The sequence below is a fragment of the Myotis myotis genome, unplaced genomic scaffold, assembly GCF_014108235.1.
Source record: "Myotis myotis isolate mMyoMyo1 unplaced genomic scaffold, mMyoMyo1.p scaffold_m19_p_3, whole genome shotgun sequence".
Lineage (NCBI taxonomy): Eukaryota > Metazoa > Chordata > Mammalia > Chiroptera > Vespertilionidae > Myotis > Myotis myotis.
In genome coordinates, this window is record NW_023416335.1 from 22,689,201 (window position 1) to 22,707,558 (window position 18,358).

At 37.6% G+C, this 18,358-nt stretch overlaps 1 protein-coding gene across 1 annotated transcript; it reads left to right on the forward strand.

The window, feature by feature from the left end:
- The first annotated feature begins 1,600 nt into the window (after positions 1-1,600).
- On the forward strand, positions 1,601-18,257 carry IDO1 (indoleamine 2,3-dioxygenase 1). The gene is made up of 10 exons (XM_036301671.1): positions 1,601-1,741; positions 4,911-5,006; positions 5,120-5,236; positions 9,342-9,460; positions 11,029-11,043; positions 13,109-13,208; positions 13,751-13,868; positions 15,663-15,714; positions 16,163-16,311; positions 17,303-18,257. Exons 1-10 carry the CDS (start codon positions 1,646-1,648, stop codon positions 17,653-17,655), a joined length of 1,215 nt encoding a protein of 404 aa, XP_036157564.1. The 5' UTR covers positions 1,601-1,645; the 3' UTR covers positions 17,656-18,257.
- Positions 18,258-18,358: the final 101 nt, after the last annotated feature.

An 18,358-nucleotide genomic window follows, 5' to 3' on the forward strand; every position in this document is an offset into this window, starting at 1 on the left:
TTTTTCCTTTATTGATTAAGATATTACAAATGTGTCCTTACTCCCCCCAATATCCCCTCATCCCCCCAATCCTGCCCTCACCCCCACCCCCTGTTGTCCACATCCATCGCTTATGCTTATATGCATGCATACAAGTCCTTTACATGTTTCTTTTAAATAAATAAATCCTCAGAGATTTTTATCCAGGAAGAATTATCAAAAAGTTCATTACATGCCTCTGTTTAGAATCACCCATAAAAAGATTCAGATACAAAGAATGAACATCATAGAGATAACCACTTATTTTCAAATTCTCAATATTTTGTTGATATTTTTGGCTTTTCTATCAATATAATAGGTCAACATTTTTTTTATTTATTTATCCATTCATTTATTATTTATTTATTTTCTCTTGGAACTGGTTTCAGTAATAGCAGCCCCATGAATGATTCATTTTAAATATATGAACTCTTGTGCTCTCATTCTTGTTTAATTTCTGTTTTGGTTTCCCTTACCCTTATTATAAAAAGACCATTTTCCTGTAAATCTTCATCCTTAAATGCCTTAATGTAAATAGGGAAGAAGAGTGTGAGAACCACTCCTAGAACATAGTCATACAGTCATGGGTTATTAAAATTTATTACTAGCACAGATAAGCTGGTTGTCAAAACTGCATTGTCTCTTAATGTACTGAACACTAACTCCTCTTCTGCTTTTGATTATCATATAGAATGATATGGCTCCTGCTTTTGATTCTGCTTTTTTAGCAAGATTGAAACCCTGACTGTAAGTGTCCATAGATCTGCAGATACCCTGAAAACCATCAAATATAGCCTTAATTTACATTTTGAAAAAACAAACACACATTTTCAAGGCAGTTTAGCCCTTCTTTCAACATTTAACATAAAGTATTCAAATGTAAAGGCTGTTGCCTCATCAGTCCCTAGAAGTCTGATATAGTAGAGATAGAGGAAAACCTGCCTTAAAATGACTTATTAGGAATATGGAGAAGAAAAAACTTCATCATCATTGTGAACACAGATCAAAGACTGGGTAAGAAAAATGGAAAGGTGAAGAGGGACTATCTTTTTAAAATTTTTCATGTGCTACCATTTTTTTCCTGCTTCAGAGTCATTAATAGTTCAGTATATTTCATGGCTGCTAAAAAAAGACACTAATATGTTCAAAGAACCCTGATAGGCTAAAATAAAGCCAATGACAATAATAACTAAATAATAATTTAGGACTTTAGACTTGGTCATATTTATCATTTTAATTCAGAGATTTAAAAGATTCCATAAAATAAAAAAAAAATGTTTTCTTCTGGTCACCAATTTTCATGACTTCTTTTAAAATTTCAATTAGGTGCATTCTGACTTCCTCTATGGCAGTAAACAGATGATATTCCCAGTGATAAAGGTTTGACAGGAAATATAAATGTTTAGTTTCTTTATATTGTGAACAGTCATGCTTTTGTGATCTTATTGTTTATCAAGTTGGAATAAAGAAAATGGAAAATGAAACTATTCCTCCACAAGTGGAAGTAACTTCTTACTGCCTATGTGGGATGCTGTGGTCATGCATGACATGTGGCAACCTTTGTAATAAATAGATGCTCTGAGACTTCTCCACAGACTAAGGGGGGCCAGAGAAGCAGACAGCAAGAATGGCACATAAAGCATTTCCCATGGAAAGCTCTTGGGGAAATGTTGAAGAATACCATATAGATGAAGATGTGGGCTTTGCTCTACCAAATCCACTGGTAAGAGAGGGTACTTAATTATGGCAAAAACATTTTCTTATTATTACTTACCTGGACAAGCTAATTTCTATTTTAAAAATGTGGGTTAGTAATTTATACTGAAAAAAAATGGGTAAAGCAGAGTTTTAACAAATGGTTCTTACTTGACGTTCTTAAAATTTTCAACCTAGAAATTTAGTCTTAGATGTACTACTTATCTTACACAGATACAGAGGGTGATGAGATAAGGACACAGTAGAAGTATTTTGGTTTAATGCAATTGTGTTTTCTGAGTGCATTTTGAAAAAACACACACAGTAATGACTGATTCATGAGTCAAAGGATTCCCCTTTCTTAGCTGGTATACCTTAAATTCTACAAAGTGTATGTTTCCTAGTATAATTTGATTAGGTTTCTGAGATGGAGCACCTAATAAATGTGTTATATTAATATTGTTTATTGTCACTAAGCATAAGAGTCAAAGGAGTCAGAACTACATTTAAAAAAAAATGGTTTTGTCTACAAAGACTCATAGATAAAGAGCAGGCAGATAGCTCCGTGTGGGGTTGAGGGGTTTTGGGGGTGAGGAGATTGAGCCAAAAAGAAGAGAGAGAGAGAGAGAGAGAGAGAGAGAGAGAGAGAGAGAGAGAGAGAGAGAGAGAGAACTCATGGACATAGACAACAGTATGGTGATTGAAGGGGTAGAGAGGGATGGGTGGAGGTGAAAGAGGGCATAGAGAGGATAAATGGTGAAGGAAAAACTAAATAAAAATTTTAAAAAGTTTTGTCTACAAAGTGAAATGTGGGTCATGTTTACCTTAACAATTACATTTCCCGAATTTGTGTTCCAGAGACTCCCATGAAAACTCTCTTATCATCAATTCAATATTTTTATTGTCAAATATTTATGTAACATTTTTAAGCCAGTTATAAATATTGACTTTTCCATCTTCACAACTATCCTAAAATGTATGTTGTTATTAACCTGATGAGAAATGGAAGCTGTGCATAATTTAAGTAATTATCCAAACTCACAGAACTAGCAATGGCAGAGATAGGATGTGAGCCTAATCTCTCTGGCTCCAGCGTCCATGATCTGAAAACCATCATACTCTGCTGACTCTCTCTTAAGAGCTAACTAAGCATGCCTCCCTTCCTCAGCCCCACTCTTGGATTTAACAAGACAGTGAGATTCTAGGAGAGTATTTCTAGGAAACCAGTTACATGTTGCTACAATAATGTATGTCAATATGTCCTGTTTGTGGTGCAAATAGAGTCCACGCTCTAGAAAACACCTTTAAATGCAGCAAACGCATTTTTAGTCAGAGCTTCTAATCTAACTGTACTTGGGAAAAAATATCCCAAAAATTTCTTGTGTAATACAGGCAAATCCAGAGCAAATTCTTTCTCCCAATCCATTCTTTTTTCTTCAGATTATTAAGCTAATGTAAGAATACAAAGTATGGCTTTTAATTTTATTGCTAAAAACACCTAGTTTACTTTATATTTACAAATCAATACTAGTCAGACTTGCTCCCTCCCTATACAAGCACACACAATTACCAGATTGGCTTATTTCAAGGATGTACTTATCAATGGTACAATTAAAAAAAATCTTTTTCAGAATCTACAAAACCTCATATTTAGTCTCCCTCACCACCCCCACCAACCCCAAAAAGTCCCTCTGTGGGACTTGTGGGACCTAGGCAGGCCTGGCACAAGTGGGTGTCATAGTGTGGTCATCCAGATGGTCGTTCTGCTTTTTGGCCATTCAGTTGATTTGCATATTTTGCTTTATTATTATAAATTTGTCTTCTTGTTTTATATCTCATTTATAATATTAACTTTGTTTTGCAGCTCAAAATTTCAACCATGTTTGTTTGACTTAATTTCTTGATTTGTACTCCATCCCCAGAGGTCAGCATTGGTTACACCAAGGGCATGTCTGGAAGTAGCTTTGAAGAAGAGATAGGATCAAGGCATATGGGGAGTTGTCTGAGGATCTGAAAATCATTTTAGAGTGTTTCCTAGGTCTTTTGTTTCTATGTTTCCCTTAAAATGAGATTATAAATATAAGATTCAAGGAGACACTTCCATTTGGGTTTTATTTGAACTTATTGGGCAAAAAAATAAGCCTATCATGAACCAAAGCAGGATATATATGCCATTTCCTAAGTGTCCAGTACTGTGAAAAGTCCCATAGGAAATATAGAATTAACAGCATGGTAAGACCCTTTCCATCCGGTAGTAAGATGTAAAAAGTGCATGGCTGTTGAAAGAGGGGAACAAACTTTAATCATAATAAGCTATATATACCAAACAAGTTAGTAAACTGCCATGCTTTCCATATTTATGACATTGAGACAACAATGCTTTGGGTCACTACAATAATTAAATGAGAATTACTGAGTGAAGTGCCTAGTCTACTGCTGATCTGATACAATAAAGATCTAATATGCAATGGTCATCACGCCCTCAGACCCTCGTGCCCTTGCACCCTCAAGCCCCCATCCTGGCGCCAGGCCGGGGCACCTGAGGCTGCACGCCCTGCCCTGTGGGGCTTGACAGGTCTGGGGCCGGTTGGGTCTGGGTCTCATGTGATTTCGAGGTGCACATGGGTGGTCGGGGACTTGACTCTGGATCCTGCGGCATCCCAGACTCTGACAGGAGGGAGATTTTCATATAAATTTTACTAATTTTCTTTCATCTCTAACATTTCTATTATAGAGAAAGGGCAAATAGCAATATTAAAATATTTTCTCTAATTAATTCCCCTTTAATGTGCACGGATTCCATGCACCAGGCCACTGGTATTGAATAAATCTCATTTTTCTTCTATTTAAAAAAACTTAAAATCTAGCTGAGTAGAAACAAATCAATTAAAACATTACTTAAAATGGGAAAAGGTATGTAATACATAGGGTTCATAATTGGGAATATGAGTGTAAACTGCAGTAGTCAGGAAGATTTTAGAGGAACTTTGGAGGTGACCTTTGAAAAAGAGGCAAATGAGAGTGCTTGAGAGAAGAGGAGGAATGCAGAGAAGGTGTTGATAAAGCTAAATAGGCAAGTGTCTGTTGGGGCTTCATTGAAAGGAATTGATTTAGAGTCAAGACAGACTATCAATGGAAGAAAATACTATTTTACAATAATTTCCACTGGTGAAAAAATGTCGTATTTTTTTTTAAAGGAGGAACTACCTTACCCTTATGATGCCTGGATTTCCATTGCTAAAAATCTTCCTGTCCTGATTAAGAATGATGAACTACGTGCAGAAGTTGAGAAGGTTTGAGTAACTATTACATTGGTCATCTTTCTTATAACTTAATATTTTTATTTGTTTTTGGAGATATAGTATTATCCATATTGATTTGAGTCAACTTCTTCATTTATTTTCAGTTACCAATGCTCAGCATCGATGATCTCCAAGGACACAGGTTGCAGCGCCTCGCACATCTGGCCCTGGGGTATATCACCATGGCATATGTGTGGGGCCAAGGTGATGATGTCCGTAAGGTGTGGAGATTTTATATTTCTTTTGCTACATGAAAAATTTACATCCAATTTACATTTTTTCATGATGTAAAAAACATTCAAAAACTATTATAACTGCATTTTGTGAAGCTTGGAAAATAGAAAAAGAGGTAAAAAATTATTCACTGACTTTGTAATTTCAACTGTGATCATTACTGAATTTTTAGTGTTTTACTAATTATAAAACAGTTGTTCCATTCTGTGCAAATACGTATATTTCTGCTTCTTTCACTTAATTTATATTGTAAGCATTTTTTTTTAGTTACTATACTATCATACTAGTCATCATTTGAAATCACTTTATAATGTTTCATTAAGTTTATGAACTTTATTTATTCAATCTGGTATTGAAAAATACTTTCCTTGTTTTTAGTGTTTTACCATTGTAATGTGATTCTATAGTCATTACGTTACTTTTGGGAGATATAAAAATTATATAGCTATTCTTAGTTAATGTTAAAATGCTATCTTGCATCTGTCAGCATGGAAGAGAATATTATATATTGGTTTCATTCTACTCTCATCAACTTTGAATTTAAAATAATATCAGCTTGCATTTTATCTGGCAGCCCTAATTACATGAAACCAATACAGGCTGTAATAATTAACTTAAAATCACAGAAAAAGGGATAAAACAGATTCCAAAAGCACCTTCTTCCATTTAGTTAAAGTTTTTCCTTTTTTGACACTGCTTATTTTTGTTTTTTCTTTCCATGATTTGTTAAAATATAAAACAATTCATGTACAGTCCACCTAAGCGATGAGACCTCCCCTCATACCTACAAAAGGGGAAAAGTTGCTCTGCATAACCACGGGACACCTTTTACTTTCTGATAATCATGAAACTGCCCTGTTTAGTTTTGTGATGACACAAAAAGTTTAAGATCAGCTCCAGTCCTGCAACCTAGCTTAACATTTAGCTAAGTGCACGGTCTCACAGGACTTGCTAGAATCTGAGATTAGCTAAATACGTAGGCATCCTATCTATTAAAAGACAAATAGGGTAATTAACCGTACCTCTGATACGCTTCCCATTGGCTAATTAGGGTGATATGCAAATTAACTGCCAACCGAGATGGTGGCTGGCAGCCACGCAGTTGAAGCGAACAGGAGGTTTGCTTGCTCCAGTGATGGAGGAAGCCAAGGTTCCCTGCCTGCCGCGGCCCGGCTTTGAGCCTGAAAGCAACAGCTCCGAAAGCAACTATGTTTCAATTATAGAAGCTAAACAAACCCCAGATACCTGCTTTCAGCCAGCTGAGGTCTCAGAGCTGGAGCTGCAACAGTGTTTCAATTATAGAAGCCAAACAAACCCCAGATACCTGCTTTCAGCAGCCGAGGCCTCAAGCTGGACACAGGCCTCAGAGCTGGAGCTGGCCCTCAGCTCCAGTGATAGCCATAGAAGGTAAATAAATCCCAGAATAAAAAACAAAGAAAAAAAGGAGAGTCTGGGAGCTTCAGTCACCCACCAGCCTGAAAACGGCCCTCAGCCCCTCACCCAGACTGGCCAGGCACCCCAGTGGGGATCCACACCCTGAAGGGGGTACACCAGATGCAAACAGCCATCAGCCCTTCACCCAGGCTGGCCAGGCACCCAAGCAGGACCCCCACCCTGATCTGGGACACCCTTCAGGGCAAACCAGCAGGCCCCCACCCCTGCACCAGGCCTCTATCCTATATGGTAAAAGGGTAATATGCAAACTGACCCTAACAGCAGAAAGACTGGGAATGACTGGTCACTATGACACACACTGACCACCAGGGGGCAGGCGCTTAATGCAGGAGCTGCCCTCTGGTGGTCAGGGCGCTCTCACATGGGGAGCTCTGCTCAGCCACAAGCCAGGCTGATGGCTGCCAGTACAGTGGTGGTGGTGGGAGCCTCTCCTGCCTCCTCAGCAGTGCTAAGGATGTCCGACTGCAGCTTAGGTCTGCTCCCTGCTGGCAAGTGGACATCCCCCGAGGGCTGCCGTGCTGCCAGAGGGATGTCTGATTGACACCTTAGGCCCAATCCCCCGGGGAGCAGGCCTAAGCCAGCAAGTGGTCATCCCCCGAGGGGTTCCAAACTGGGAGAGGGCACAGGCCGGGCTGAGGGACCCCCCCGCCGAGTGCACAAATTTTTGTGCACCTGGCCTCTAGTTATATATAAAAAAATCTATAATGCAGCATCAATACAGCACAACATATTCTAGGTACAGGTGTATGAGAGTCCAGAGGAGTTAAACAAGTAGTTGATATTATCATGAAATGCTTCAAGAAAGTGGAATTTGAATTAGTTCTTGAAAGATTGGGTAAAGCTTATCCAAAGAGAAGGGGAGCAGAAAAGAAAGCGAGACTTGAAAAAAATGTGTAGACCAAACTGTACATAGCAGAATCAACAGAAAATAAATTTACTAGGTTGGAGATCAGAATTATAACATAAAACACAGAAATGTATTTTATAATGTATCTGGTTTTGTGTGCCATATTATGCTAAAAGAGATATTAGGAGCTGGCAATAAAAAAATACATAAAAAGATTTTAAAAATTTAAGTAAAGAAATTGCAAGAAGGATAAAGTAAATGCACAAAAAAATAAGCTACATCAATATAAAGCCCATTTTTTTGCTGGAGAATTGGCAAGAAATTATCAATTGAGTTTCTTGACAGTTGTCTGAATGTCTATCATAGATTAGGATGTGTTTGAACGTTTCCTTTCTTTTTCCTAAGTCATTTCAAATTACTTATTTGATTAAACATTTCCCCCTCTGTTCCCTTTTCATCTTTTCTCTTATTCAGAGAGGAACATGATTTATTTCCTTTTGAAATATGTGAAAAGCACTTGCCAAACAGAATGTTTCAATTCTCAGTGACACAATTTCTGCAAAGGGAAGCACACATCCAACTGTTCTTTTAATAGTCAATGATTGGATTCTAACATTTTTGTTATTTTGGTTAAATCGTCATTTCCAGATGTGTTAAGCTAATCTGATGCCACTTGAATTACAGCTCCCATGGTTTTTACAGAACTGTGGAGTGGGCTTCATAGTCCTACCATCTCTACTACTGAAGTCCCACCGCCCACTGTGCCAGATGGGCCACATATCCCTGTCCTTTGCCTGTTAGATATGCATATTCCAGCCATCGGCTGCTGATGATAGCATGACTGTAATTATTACATGGGGCCATCTCATTATCAACCAAATACAGTGGATAAGAAGTCAGGCAGATGAAAGGTAACATATCAGCTTATTAACTAATAGTTGGAGAATGTGGCTTGAGTATGTTGCAACCATGGACCTGCTGAGTGTACTTACCCATCAGGATCACCCCCAAGGAGATAGGAGCCTTTTACTGTGTGGCCCAAAACGAGCAGAATTCTGCAAGTAACAGGTTCCAGAAAAGAAGAATTGAGGGGAAAAGGAGGCTGAGCTGTAGTTTCACTCCCAAACCCAGCACTTACATAAGCTTCTGAGGAAGGGTGTGTGAAAGAGCTGAGAAAAGCCACGAAAATCACTCCAGCTGACATATTTTGCATGGAAACATTAAACAGGTGTAATTCCTCCAACCAACACAGGTAAGCATTCAGGGCCAAGCATTAATGCCACTCTATGGGGAGTTTTTCTAAGAAATCACCCTGTAGAGGGTTTCTGTCGGCCCTGAGCTCTAAGAGCAGCCATCTTCTTACACTTTTAGTATGTATCATACCCAAATGCTTTCATTACAAATGACTTTGAACTTCTTTGAGACAATTAATTATCTTTATGTTATGGGTGTATAAAGAGTACCTTGCATAGAGTAGTTGCCAAACTGATATTCATGGGATAGATAAACGAATAACTCACAGGGTCATTAGACAGTCAAGGATACAGCCATTGTTCTCCTTGCTCTCTACCTCTGTTTTTCTCTATGATTAGATTATGACCACATCAGTGCAAATCAAAAACCCAAACTTTTGACAATTAACCAGGACTAAGTTATAAAATGAAGAAGAGAAATTACATTTGTTTGTTTTCAAAGTGCCATTCCATATAATAGCTCATACTTGGCACTCAGGGAGCAGAAGAAAAGGTAAGGCACTTCAAAGTCTACACTAAACATTATGTTTTACTTAGGTCCTGCCACGCAATATTGCTGTCCCTTACTGCAACCTCTCTGAGAAGCTGGGATTGCCTCCCATTCTAGTTTATGCAGACTGTGTCTTGGCAAACTGGAAGAAAAAGGATCCCAGTGGGTACGTAAACAGTGATTATATTAAAAGCGAAAGGAGCACATGCTATTTAGATCAAAAGGGGGTTAGTCATTGGTTTAATTTTTGGCAGTACAGCTTTCTTTTCTGTTTGGGGGTAAGGTTGTTTTGAAGTATCTATAACCACAAATGTATTGCACATATATATGAGAGAGAGGTATACAATTAACATACAATGAAATGCACAAATCCCAAATGTTCAGTTTCATCAGTCTATTATAATCACTTGTGTAACCCTAAAAAAGATACATATCAGAAGTTAGTTTTTATTACATTCTATAGTGATGAGATCATAGAATATGCAGTCTTTGTGTCTAGATTCTCTTGATTAACATGTTTCTGAGATTCTACAAATTTAATTTTTAACCATCAAGTTGAGTTTAAGAGTCAACATCTTCAGCGGTAGAAGTGTCAATGTCTGGGTTTCTGTCTGGGTTTCTTAGAGCAGCCTGCTCAGAATTTAGTGTAGGGATCTGTTACAATAAAGGGATAATGGCTCTGTGTGTATATCTACAAAACAATATTTTACACATGGGAATGGTCCAAAATGAAAGAACTTGATTTAGGAAAGATTTTATTAGTTAAAACTAGTTTGACTATTTATGTGTATTACATATTTAATTTTAATTCTATACAATAAAGAGCTAATATGCTAATGGTTGTGACACCCTCATGCCATAACGACTGTTCAGCAGGAGGCTGCATGCACGGTGGGGCGGAGGCACAGTGTTGCTCTGGGAGACGGGCAGAAGCAGGGAGGTGCCCAGAGGAGGCAGGACCATCCTTGTCAGGGAGGGCGGGGGTGAGAGCCCATAGTAACCCCCTCACCAGTCCTTTGCCACCCACCGCTTGCACTCAGAGCGCACCGCTGTCCACCTGCCGGGGGAAGAAGTGCAGTGTGCGCACTGCCAGGAAGCAACACTCAAAACTCTACAGCAGGCGCGAGGCTTCCATGCTCTCCTCTGGTGCCATGATGGGGCAGTGGGAAGGTGGCGGGGGGCGGGGGGGAGGCGTGCACTGGTGGGCAGGGCCTCGCAATTTCATGTGCTGGGTCTCTAGGTTTTTGTTTTTTGTTTTTGTTTTTTTTTAAAATATATTTTATTGATTTTTTACAGAGAGGAAGGGAGAAGGATAGAGAGTTAGAACCATCGATGAGAGAGAAACATCAATCAGCTGCCTCTTGCCCCCCACGTACTGGGGATGTGCCCGCAACCAAGGTACATGCCCTTGACCAGAATCGAACCTGGGACCCTTCAGCCCGCAGGCCGATGCTGTATCCACTGAGCCAAACTGGTTAGGGCTAGGTTTTTTATAAAATCCTAACTTAAGTGTTTTTAATGACTACTTGAAAAATATAAAAATCAGATTTTTTATCTGACTATGTCTTACCTTTAGTAGTACAATTAAATCTAATAACATTGTTTTATAATAGACATTAAATTTAATAATAATAGTATTAAGTCTAATAGCTATAACTTGAAACCATTTGATTTTTAAATTGTTTTTGTTTCTCTCTTCCAATTGGTCCATTGCTTTATTGCTGCTTTCATAAGGCCCATGACTTATGAGTAAGTATTTAGTTCTTATTTAGTCTTATTTTAGTCTAAGAATTATTTGTTATTTAAAGTGAATATAGGTTTATCAATATATTCCAAATGTATTTTTTTAAAGGTCAATTTAATTCAGGCAAAAAGTAATTCAAGTAATTGTTTAAAGAGAAAATAATCCCAGTCCTGAATTGTATCTATGACTGTGGTGTGACTGGCTGTTTGATATTATAGCTATAGATATATATGAAAGTAATACTTGCATATATATAAATGTAATTAATAAGTGTAAATACAAAATGCACATATATCTGCGTACCTATGACTTAATGAACTCAGTGGCCAGAAACATTAAGCTGTTCTTTTTGACCAAATCTTTGCTTTATTTTTATCTATATACTAAGCAAAGGCTTGCGAAATAAGGTAAATGTCATAGGTTTAAGCATGCCCTGATGAATGGGGAGGAAAGGAGACATGTGAAAATTATGTAAATTGTTGCATAATGAAGGGAAGAGGTAAGAAGATGAAGTACTGGAAGCTCCAACCAAATAAGAGCGATAAAGGAGGAATCCCTATATTTAGTTATTTAAGCGGAGCCCTCAAAAATAAGTAAGAATTAGCTAAAAGGAAAAAATTAATGAGAGTGTTCATAGTGGAGGATAAAACAAGAGTGAGGATAAAGTAAGTGTATTCCTATATAATAAAAGCCTATATGCTAAGTGTCCAGTCATCTGGTCATCTGTTCAACCAATCAAAGCATAATATGCTAATGATATGCTAAGTGTTCTACTGCTCACTATAATGTGCACTGACCACCATGGGACAGACAGTCAACCAATCAACCAGTTGCTATGATGTGGACTGACCACCTGGGGGTAGACTCTCCAACTGGTAGGTTAGCTTGCTGCTGGGGTCAGGCCAATCAGGACTGAGCGAGATGGGCTGGACATGCCCTGGAGCCCTCCTGCATCCCTTCCCTGCCCGATTGTGCACCAGTGGAATCCCTCGGCCTGGCCTGCACCCTCTCCCAATCCGGGACCCTTCGGGGGATTCAGAGAGCTGGTTTCAGCTCGATCCCGCAGGCCAGGCTGAGGGACCACACTGGTGCATGAATTCGTGCACCTTACCTCTAGTATTTGTATAATTTGTTAACCAGTATCACCCCAATAAATTCAATAAAAATGGAAAAAATCTTGGGACATTATCAGAACTAAAGGAAAGCTGGTGTTACTGATAGATGAATGGTGAAAGTAATAGTATGAGAAAGAAATGAAGACAAACTTTTTAAAAAGATTATGTGGATTTTTGGCTATCATAAGAGATTTAAACAGTATCTTAAAGTAAATGGGAAGCTAGATAATGTTTTTAAGTGAGAGGATATTATCAGACTTATTTTATAGATGAGAATCCTAATGCAGAAACAGAAGGAATATCAATGTTTAAAGTAACAGCTACAGTGTGGTCTGGCTTCAGAGACCATGAATTTAGCCACCATGAAACTCATGGATATACAGATACTGAGACCTGTTTACATCAATTCAAAACTTCAATTAGAAAGAAAATAGGGTCTATTCAGTTATTTGAATTTGTCAGTCAATTCCTTTGTAAAGCATATATAAACCACTGAAAAATTGAATCAGATTCACAGATAAAAGTATGGATATGAATATAGTTATTTAAGCACAAAGACTACTTCTTAAAATTAGACTGCACAGATATCTCTGTAAACCCTGAGGGTGTGTATATGTACATATGAGTATATGTATGTATGTGTGTATGCATATATACATGCATGTGAAAAATTAATGCAGTAACATAAATGGTCTTGGAATTTCTAGTTCCAAGTTCTAGAATGGCATTTCAAGTCCCAGCTTAATCTTCAGTTAATGATATGATCTTAGACAATGGACTTAACATTAATATTCCTGACTATATATTGGAGTTAGTAAAACCTGTAATACTTATCTCACATGATTATTTTGAAAATAAAACAAGACAAGTAAGAATGTTTAAAAACTAGAAAGTAATAAGCAAATTTACCCATATTCTTGCTACATCTCTGACTTTTTGGACTGATTTTTCTTAGGAACATGGACATTCTGTTTTCATTTCCTGGTGGGGATTGCGGTAAAGGATTCTTTCTGATTTCTCTATTGGTGGAAATAGAAGCTGCTTCTGCAATAAAAGTATGTCAATCACCCTGGAAAATTTGTATCTTAATTCATATAAGCAGCGAAATTACTTAGTAACAACTCTTTTATGTATGCATAAAGTGACTTTATCCTGATTAAACATAATGTTTGATTATTTAATTTGAGGTAAAGGATCATCTGGCAGTAACAAATATTTTATTTATTTTTTGTGCACTGTGTAAAATATAAAATGTAGGAGCCATATCTTTAAAATCAAGTTTGAAATCCCAATAAGAGGAATATTTTCAATGCAATTTACATGGGAACTATACCATTTAGTGACATAAATCTAATGGCTATGATTATTAGAAATAGAAAGATATATGACTCTATAAACTTATCTCTAAATAACAAATTTAGAAAGACAAGACCATGCTTAAGGATATATAAGAAAAGTAGTCAACCAATTGGAGAGTACTCAGCTCAAGAAAGAAGTGCAAAATCCCAAGTTTAATACAGGGATTAAGATTTAGGAGGATTTTATTCCATGCCACTGTTTAATGTTAGAAAATCTTAAGTGTTTTTTTTTTTTAAAGGTAATTCCAACTATATTCAAGGCAGTACAGAATCAGGACCGAGATACTTTGCAAAAGGCACTGCTTGATATAACTTCTTGCCTGCAGAAAGCCCTTGAAGTGTTTCACCAAATTCATGGTAAGTGTTTTATACAATGTGATGTTGTTGGCCTCCTACAAATGTTTCTTACTATGAGATATAGAGTTGTTGACACAATGGAAACAAAAACACTCTCACTTAGAGAGTGTGCTTTCATTTTATTGTATCTCACTAAATCTTTATATTTTCCAACTAGTTGCTTTCATTATGTTCATAATATAGAGAAGGGAATTTAAATTCAGAGAGATAAGATAAATGACCTAATATTACATAGGTAGTAAATACTTTAGCCAGAATTCCAAGCTGCATCTATATTTTAAATTTTTTAAAAGTTTTTATTGATTTCAGAGAGAAGAAGGGAGAGGGATAGAGAGATAGAAACATCAATAATGAGAAAGAATCATTGATTGGCTGCCTCCTGCATGCTCCCTACTGGGGGTCGAGCCTGCAACCTGGGCATGTGCCCTGATAGGGAATTGAACAGTGACCTCCTGGTTCATTGGTTGACCCTCAACCACTGAGCCACACTGGCTGGGCTAAACTGCATTTATTTAACTCAAAGAACCATCCTTACCTCTCACTAAAAACCTTGGAGAAAGTTGTCAAGGGTTCAGACTATTTTAAATTCTCAAAGGATTATCTTCTGCTTGATAGGAACTCTATATACAAATTCTGCTTTTTCACAAGTTAAGTAAGAAACAACAAAGAAAACCATTGAACTCAAAAGTAATTGCAAAATGACTACAAAACAATAATGACCAAAAAAGTATGTAAGCATACTTTGCAGAAGAAAATTTGTGCCACTGGGAGGCCTTAACAAATATGTGATTGTGTCACTGGGATTTGAGTTACTGCTGAGTGGTCCTTGGTAAGAAGACTGACTCTCAAATCAGAGACATTAGCTGCCCTGGCTGGTTTGGCTCAGTGGATAGAGCAGTGATGGCGAACATTTTGAGCTCGGCATGTCAGCATTTTGAAAAACCATAACTTAACTCTGGTGCCTTGTCACATATAGAAATTTTTTGATATTTGCAACCAAGGTAAAACAAAGACTTATATTTTTGATATTTATTTTATATATTTAAATGCCATTTAACAAAGAAAAATCAAACAAAAAAATGAATTTGCGTGTCACCTCTGACACGCATGTCATAGGTTTGCCATCACTGGGATAGAGTGTCAACCTATGAACTGAAGGGTCCCAGGTTCAATTCCAGTCAAGGGCACATGCCTGGATTGCAGGCTTGATCCCCAGTCTGGGATGTCCAGGAAGCAGCCTATCAATGATTCTTTCTCATCACTGATGTTTCTATCTCTTTCCCTCTTCCTGCCTCTCTGAAATCAATAAAAAAATATTTTTTAAAAAATCAGAGACATTAGCAAGCTTTGTGTATGTGTATGGGAGGGGGGAGGGTAGGGATGTGGTCCATAGGACTGTTGGGATTTTTGTTTCTGTTTTTCTTTTTGCTGAGATCTGTTTGTTTCTTTATGGAAGTAATTTATCTGTTGTGCTAGTAAGCACATGAAGTAGCCTTAAAGAAATGTTGACTGTTTAATTGGTCTGAGGGTGAGTGGTAGGTGGATCCAGGCTTTTGTACACAAGCTGTGTGCTAGCCCTGTGGTAGAACCCATTCAGGAGGCACAAGAAAAGAGTGGAGCTCACCTGGGAGAGGGTAAGTGAGTGAGAGGTTGTCCTCAGGGCCTTTCTTTACAAACACTGACATGCCTTTCCTGCAGCCTTTACTGAAATCTACTGTCAGGTGTTTAAAATATCTTAATTTACCTTTTAGAACTCTGATGCTACTTAACTAAACACACTCTATCTTTTTACAGAATATGTGGACCCAGACCTGTTTTTCAATGTTCTTCGCATCTACTTGTCTGGGTAGGTAGCTTTATGCTTGAATTTTTTTCTTACATAATCAACACAAAGAATACATAAGTCCCCATTGATGGTTACCACTCTCCATTGTGTTTAGAAAACATCTTTTTAATATCCTAAAATATGTGTTGTAGACAAAGAATAGACTATTCCCTCTGTTAATACTTGGCTAGGTGTATGCTGGAGTATGGGCAGAAAAGCTAGTCATTTTAAAGAGAGAGGAATGATCTTTGCTAGTGCAAAGGTAGGTTCCATTCATAGAATACTCAGGCCAAATTGTTTCAAATGGTACTTATTATTCTCACACATGCACATGGGTGGAAAGGGAAATATGAAAGAAGAAGATTGAAATCTATCCGGTGTCACCTTCCATTCTCCTCTATTGGAATATTTCATATCTGAAAATTTGGCAGTTAACCCAAACAATGATTTTCTTTCCTTCCTGACCTAGCTGGAAAGGCAATGCCAAGATGCCAGAGGGGCTACTGTATGAAGGCTTCTGGGACACCCCAAAAATGTTCGCTGGGGGTAGCGCAGCCCAAAGCAGCATCTTTCAGTGCTTTGATGTTCTGTTGGGCATCCAGCATAGTTCTGATGAAGGTGAGTAGAAAATGACAAACAATAATCATCTGTTATATTAATAAAATAGTTTTTTAATATCTAAAAAATTACCTTCTCAGCAGCGTCTTACCTGAGCTTATCTGGTACTCTTAGGAGAATCAGTAAAGTAGAGCTTGTGTTGCCATCATCCCATTTCACAGAGGAAGAAGCAGAAAGTTAAAGAGGATAAGTGACTGGCTCCCTGTTAACCAGCTAGAAAGTACTGAATCCAAAATTCAAACCCAACTTTATCATCCTCTTGATCTTAACATTTAAACATATATTTATAAAGCTTGATTGACTATGATAAAACCTATATGACAGGTTCTGAAATGTACAGTCAGATTCAGAAAGAGAAAGTCACCTGCAAATGAGATAGGACTGTGAGTAGAAATTGGGGAGGTGGAGTCTTCAGTGATAAGAAGAGGATTAACACTGCTCTTATTCAGCCATCCTGCTGCCCCAGCAATCCAGGGGCAATGCAACCCACATTAGAAGATAAGTCACATTCATTATGCTCCTAAGAGCTTAAAAAAAGGACTTCTTTTCTCTTTTCTCCTAATCTTATATTTAATAGGTCTAGGTGAAAATATGCTTTTTTTTTCATAGTTCATTCACTTATTTAAAATTATCCTTTAAACTTTCTTGGACTTGGTTTCATAATCTGTCAAGTACAAATTTTATATATCATTGACTTCTTCAAAGGATCAAATAGAGTAGGAAAGTGAGAAAGGAAGCACAAACAAAAATCAATATTATGAAAGAATGAGTTTGGCTCATCAGGCTTTTAAAATTAAGCATATTTTACAATAACTGCCATTATTAGTAAGAAGACTAACAGCTTTCTAGCTGGATGGTTATAAACTCATTGTCTTATGCCACACCATTGGCCTGTCATCTTCCACCCACTGTGACCTCCCTCTGCCCTTCCTCCTTGGATTGTGGAAAGCTTCAGTTTCTCTACTAACTCATCTTTCATTTGTTCCTTCAGCATCATCTGCTGAATTCCTCCAGGAAATGCGAACATATATGCCACCAGCTCACCAGAAATTTCTTCACTCATTAGAGTCAAAACCTTCAGTTCGCGAGTTTGTCCTTTCAGAAGGGGATGATAGCCTACAGGCAATTTATAATAAGTGTGTGGATGCTATGGTCTCCCTGAGAAATTACCATTTGCAAATAGTAGCTAAGTATATTGTGATTCCTGCAAGGCAGTCCAAAAATACTCAACCATCTGAAGAGCCATCAGAATCAGAAAATAAAGGAACGGGGGGCACTGATGTCATGAAATTTCTAAAGTCTGTAAGAGATACAACAAAGTCTGCCCTGTTGAAGGAAATTTAATCTAACCCAAGCAAGGGTACATTTTGTCAAGACAAAGAATGTCTCTATGTATTACTACTACTCATTATATCAGACCCCACAGATCAATATGTAGAAACTTCTTAATACTACATTATAAATGATTTCAAAATAGTTTTTCTGATGCCTATGAATTCCTTACAAAAAATAATTAAAAGCAATTATATTAGAAGTGTTATGATCTATATGATTAGAATGTAATAATCAAAAATTATGCATAATAAAATGTGGGAGCGTACCTGTAGATGCCCAGCAAACTGCTGGTTCCGGGTGCGTGGCCACTGTGACCTCTGAATGTCCCTCTCAGGTATGTTGGCAGTTGCTGGGGAAATGGAACCAACTATGGTCGCGGGTAGTCTGGGAAACGGGGTAAGCTTATAATAGTCTAGGAAATGGGGCAAGTTAATATTAGTAGTCGGGGCAACGGGGCAAGTTGGTAACGGGGCAAAAATTGATTAATGATGTTTTATGTAATTCACTTGTTTTAGTAACCACACTTAGCAACAATGATTGATTGTATAACTTTGGAGGAAATAAATAGGTTGGCACGGCGACCAAAAGGTGCCGTTGGCCATTCACCTGCATCTTTGTGTTGGCGTCTTATTTTCCTTTCCACAATAAAATGTCTAAAAGTTGATTTATTCATAACTACAATTAAATATTGCTCCAAATGAGACCTATTCCA

Excerpts from the sequence above, each read along its gene's own strand:
- IDO1 (XM_036301671.1), top strand. The coding sequence starts at position 1,646 with ATGGCACATAAAGCATTTCCCATGGAAAGCTCTTGGGGAAATGTTGAA. Across the intron at positions 1,742-4,910 it reads TTGCTCTACCAAATCCACTG|GAGGAACTACCTTACCCTTA; the intron begins GTAAGAGAGGGT and ends TTTTTTTTAAAG. Across the intron at positions 5,007-5,119 it reads TACGTGCAGAAGTTGAGAAG|TTACCAATGCTCAGCATCGA; the intron begins GTTTGAGTAACT and ends ATTTATTTTCAG.